Source organism: Aptenodytes forsteri, unplaced genomic scaffold (genome assembly GCF_000699145.1).
Source record: "Aptenodytes forsteri isolate BGI_AS27 unplaced genomic scaffold, ASM69914v1 Scaffold92, whole genome shotgun sequence".
Lineage (NCBI taxonomy): Eukaryota > Metazoa > Chordata > Aves > Sphenisciformes > Spheniscidae > Aptenodytes > Aptenodytes forsteri.
In genome coordinates, this window is record NW_008794581.1 from 2,360,412 (window position 1) to 2,366,150 (window position 5,739).

Below are 5,739 nucleotides of genomic sequence, written 5' to 3' on the forward strand. Positions count from 1 at the left end.
GGCTCCTCATCCATCCCCAGGCAGAGCTCCATGCACTGGTCATTGACATAGAGGGCGACACCCCCTCCTCGTCTCCCCTGCCTGTCCTTCCTAAAGAGCCTGTATCCCTCCATCCCAACACTCCAATCATTGGAGCCATCCCACCACATCTCTGTGATGCCAATAAGGTCATAGCCCTGCAGGCGTGCGCATGTCTCTAATTCCTCTTGTTTATTCCCCATGCTACGTGCATTTGCATAGAGGCATTTAAGTTGCCTCTATTGGGGCACTGTGGAGTCAGATGAGACAAGAGAAGTAGACAGTAGACAGATTGTAGACAATCCCCCAGAATTGTACGGGGATTCCTTTTCACCCACTGTGACATGAAACCACTGCCTACGTTGCCTACTCACACTATGATTTTATTAAAAATCTGAATGGTAAAAGAAGATTGGCTTTCATTCTTGAATAGCATTACCATTTTATCATTAACCTATGCTTGACCAAATAAAGCATACCATATACAGAGCAATGCCATATGTAATGTTTATGAAACAAGTGGGAATTCTGTTCATGATTTTAATTGGAAAAAAAACAGTGCAGTGTAAGGATAAACTACTCTGGAGCAATTTTCATCAGCTTGAAAGCACAAAAGTGCTACAGTGCTGAGGTTTCTTACTTTTTGTATAAAAACTCCAAAGCTACGGATGTAGGGAAAAAAGGAAAAAGAAAAGACGCTTGATTTTATCTAGCAGTCCTGCAATGTTCAGAAAGTCTATATTAGTTCAAATTGATAAATCTTCTATATAATCTAGGCTTCTCAATAGCCATCTTTTGCTCCTTGCATCTTAATCTAATTCTGAGGTCTGATTTTATCAGGTCTAGCATCTCTAATGAGTGGTTTACTGTTCAAAGTTTACCATTTTTATGTCCATAGTATTAAGATAATATTGTGGAAGAGGTTTTGTCATATGGAAAACTGGAATCATATGAAGTTTGAAAAGAGCTGCTAGATTCTCAGTGACCACTGAACCTGCTGGATATTCAGGATATTGAATTGGTATCAGGATAACTGCTGGATAGGCAGTTATTCTCACATTCAAACCTGCATGTTTTCATTGCTTTCTAAGCACTGTAATCATATCCCTTTTCACTTCAGTCACTCTACTCATGTACCCATTCTGTTCTTCTTCCCAGTCTTTATATTTTGCCTTCTGCAACTTTTAACATCTTATTAGGCTGCTACCTTCATAATTAAGGAAAAATTAATCTAAGTAGCCTCTTTTCCCCTACTGCTCTCAGTGATATTAGGGTTTGCATTTGCGAGGGCATCTATCATGGTGTCAGAAGTCTTTTGCTGCTAGTATGCTGTCTTCTACCCCGTAAAGTCCCTGGGAGCCTCCTGAGGCAGGGAATATAAGCAAAGTTAAGAAAACCAAATATGGAACTTCAGACCCTGCCAAGCACAATTTAGATGTAAGCCCAAAAAAGCAGTCCAGGAGAAAATATTATACACTTGCATTCTGAACTGACACAAACCCTGTAGTAGCTTTTATTAAATAAAAAGTCAGAAGACAGAGACATGGTAGCAACACTTGTATTTAAGAAGTATAAGACAAAGTTTCAGACAGCTATGTGGTTCGGGTTTCCTGTTAACTAGATCTAATCAAGTTCCCATTCGGTGTGGGACTTTTAGGCTATCCTTTGAAGACATGTAAATCCAGCATTCTGAATTACCTTTGTGGAATGACATGCCCGATTTTCAGCTAGCACAACATTGAAGCTGTATGACCTCTCCAGATCTTCCTTTTATTTTTAATTATTTATGTTTTGTACAAAGCTCAGCATGGTAGCTTGTCATATTTATGAAAGACGTAATTCATATGACACTATGGAACATATATGAACTATGTCACATACGTAAAGTAATGTATTACAATAAACCAATAAGCTCAGCATCAACATCCACACTACATTAACTGCTGTTAGAGAAAAGAAATACTCATCTTTGTTTTTCCTGCCAACAGCTTCCCCTCTGAGTAATACCAAATATGATCTACCAGTCCTCAAACTTCTCAAGTCTGCTCATTTTTGATAGCTAGGAGCATTTCTTGTTATTTTCAGTATCAAATCATGACCTTGCGTGACACAGTTTTATAAGTGGAGGACCAGAATTTATCAAATTTGACCTGTAGAAAGGCCTGGGTAGACTCCCGAAAGGAATATAAAAAGGCTGTCCTGTTTTATTTTTTCCACATACTTTTGGAAGCAATCTATATTGTTCTTACAAACAGGAAAAATATATCTGCTAGGAGGACTCAGCACTACAGAAAGTAACTATGTAAGTAACTATGTAAGTAAACATAGATGAGGCCTGGTGAAGAAAGGCCATTAGACCGTAAACAGGGAAACAAGGGTAAACAGTGAATTCCACATTTCAGTGGTCTAACTTAAATAGTTTTCAGTTAACAATCAGTTAATAACTATGAATATTTTAAGTGTTTAAGTGTTAAAGTAGCAACAAGAGGACTAAGCTTTCTTCAAATAATAAGCAGAAAACAAAGCTAAAACCCCACACCCTTTACTCCATTTCATATGTATAAAACAAGCAATACAGAATGATATATATGATATTATTCCAACTTTTTTATATGACTTCTTTCATAAAAGACTGATTCTGATTTTTTTTTCCAAGAGGTCTTTATTGACCACACTTAGAACTAGTAACTTTTTTCTCAGAGTAATTTTCTTTATTCCGCTATGCAGACACAAATTTTTCCAAACAGGAAAATACATACAATTATCTTGATAATGTGCACAAAATTAAAGTTTTAAGAATAAATAAAAAGCTACACACACAAATTGTCTTTTTACAATTTGCAGTTTATCTTTAGATTCAGAGCACCATGTATGAGTCACCCAGGAGAATTTAACTCAGCTCCACTTTAATAATCATCCATCTCCGATTCCTATGGCATGTATTAGCTACAGACTTATTTTCAAATATTATACTCAAGACTGAGTGAAGTTTAGGAAAAAAGTTAAAAAACTTACCTTCAAAAACTCTGAAGGCTTTCTTGCAGCTTGGTAGAGGCCATTTTGCAGAATGTGATTTTTGAAAATTTTCTTTTAATTTCAAATATTCCATAGGGAAAAAAGATTTGGTAGAGTTGTTCAGTTCTACAATAATTAACGGGAAAGAATGTATACATCAATGCTGTAAATATAGTAATAATTTGCATACATTTATACTACAAAATAAAAATGCCTTATCTACTGTGTAATCCTTTTTCTGATTACAGCATCTCTTAAACTGTTTTAAAATCACATAAACCCAAGCATTTCCAGATATAGCAAGAACAAGTCTTAAACATACTGTTTTGATTCTGTTCCTTTGAAAAAAAGCATTTAGGAAACATGATGTCAAATTCTAGCACAATGAAGTACATAATAAATCAGGCTATTTAACTTACAAAACTAAGATGACCTCTATGAATGAAAATGACATCTGTCAAACTGACTGTGGTATTAATTCTCAGTTCATATTGTTTTTTGTTTAACACCATCACTCAGTAACAGTCAGTAATGCAAGGAGCGGAGAAGAGTCTGAAAATTTTTCTGGAGATGTTTTAAATGTTGTGGATTAACAGGAACTAAGAACGCATTTGTAGAATGATTAATGACATGTTGCATGAATTGACATAACTTATTAATCTCAAGAAATCATCAGCTTCTCAGGATATAATTTGGGGAAATATCTACATGGATTGCACTCAAAACTGTCAAAACTAACCTATCAATAGCAATACAACAATGGAATACAATTTAAAAATAACTGTATTTTCCTACCACAGAAAAGAAGTGATCTGCTGATAATAGACAGGGTTGCCAAGATAGTAGTTAACAAGGAAAACTTCTAAACACCCCATTTTGGCCCTTCAAACCTCCATGGCTCCAGATAAATACTAATAATAGCAGCCACTACCCTAATTCCTTCTGTACCTTAAAAGAAAGAAAAGGCCCTTCACAGATCTTTGAAAAGGCTTATATATTATTATTTTACCTGGTTCATTGCAATTGTACATACTTTTTCAATAATCAATATGTTCCTTTTATGAAAGGATCAAATCTTTTTCTCTGGCAAATTTGAGAAAGCTTTTTGTGAGCAGGCTCCAGAAAGAAGAAAAAATTCCAATTGCCCTTTGGCCGCAGTAGCTTTTTCTATGTAAGAGGAAGGCATTAGCAGATTTGAAGCAAAAAAAAATGCTGGTCTTATTCTAAAAATTATCCTATATTTCACCATCTCAGAATGCAGGTGGAATGAGGTTACACAACACATGCAGAGTACAGAAATCTCCAAATCCTTCTATCTCATTACGTGAGAACAGTGCTACCGCACCAATAAACCTCTGTTAGTGAAGAGAAAGAGGCCATTTTCACTCCTAAATGTAAAAGGAACAAGCTGTGTATTTTTCACTAGCGGTTTTTAATTTTCATATAAGACCTTTATAAGCTACTGAACATATTTGGATTAAGTACTATTCGGATTCAGAGAAACAGCCTCTAATGAGACTCTGCCTCTCACAGCATCAACAGAATATTTTCGTTTCCTTCTACAGGCCATAAAAATCGACTCAGTTCTTTCAACTTTATAGTCCAAATTTAAACACTGAAACCTCTGGTGAGGCATCCAGTTCCTGTTTTTCAGAAAAGGCAGCGGTGACAACTCTTACTGACTTTTAGAAGGTTGCTTGGTTAGGCTTTTAATGAAAGATCCTTTCAGGCTGGCCAGGCCACCTGTCTTTCTGTATGTATGTGACCTGTTCCCTGCCATGTGCCTGGACCTCCCATGCACAACCACTACACTGAATCTGCATTCCTCCAAAGTGGTACATTTATTGTACGTAAGTGCCAGATCTGTCCCTTCTTGGAAACACTTAACATAAATGAAACTTTACATGAATGGAAGTGTAGAAGCTGATGCCTGGCTCACTCCTTCCCCTGATAGGAGAGGCATTTAAAAAAGTTACTTGAAATGGGCTGCTGCAATCAGATGAAAAGCTGTTGTCTTAGGTATATCCTGGGCACCCTATCATCTGACCAGATGTGAGTTTATCCTGATGGGAGAAGGGCTTTTAAGAAAGCCTTTAAGAAAGACGGGAATGCACAGCGGACACCATCAGAGCAACCTATCTGGACTGGAACTCACTCTCAAGGGAACCAGTGGAAAAGGCTCACTTGATCATGGGAACAGGCCAGAGGAAGTATCCTTGTGGGTCATATCTGGCTTTGTAGCTCTGCATTAAGCACTCTTTTTCTTCATAATTGGTGGATAATTAATAATTAATAACGAGTGGCGTCCCACAGGACTGTCTGTATTGGGACTGGTACTGTTTAATATCTTCATCACATAGACGGGGGGATCGGGTGCCCCCTCAGCAAGTTTGCAGATGACACCAGGCTGAGTGGTGCGGTCGACACGCCAGAGGGATGGGATGCCATCCAGAGGGACCTGGACAAGCTCGAGAAGTGGGCCTGTGTGAACCTCATGAGGTTCAACAAGGACAAGTGCAAGGTCCTGCACCTGGGTCGGGGCAACCCCCAGTATCAATACAGGCTGGGGGATGAAGGGATTGAGAGCAGCCCTGCTGAGAAGGACTTGAGGGTACTGGTGGATGAAAAGCTGGACATGAGCCAGCAATGTGCGCTCGCAGCCCAGAAGGCCAACCGTGTCCTGGGCTGCATCCAAAGAAGTGTGGC

General features: G+C 38.2%; 1 protein-coding gene across 1 annotated transcript in view; it reads right to left on the reverse strand.

Moving 5' to 3' along the window:
- Positions 1–5,739, reverse strand: part of RNF180 (ring finger protein 180) — an 86,094-nt gene that overhangs the window by 23,389 nt on the left and 56,966 nt on the right. The window contains exon 5 of the mRNA XM_009272495.2: positions 3,034–3,159. Within this exon, the coding sequence (XP_009270770.1) occupies positions 3,034–3,159 (126 nt within the window). The remainder of the gene's footprint in view (positions 1–3,033; positions 3,160–5,739) is intronic.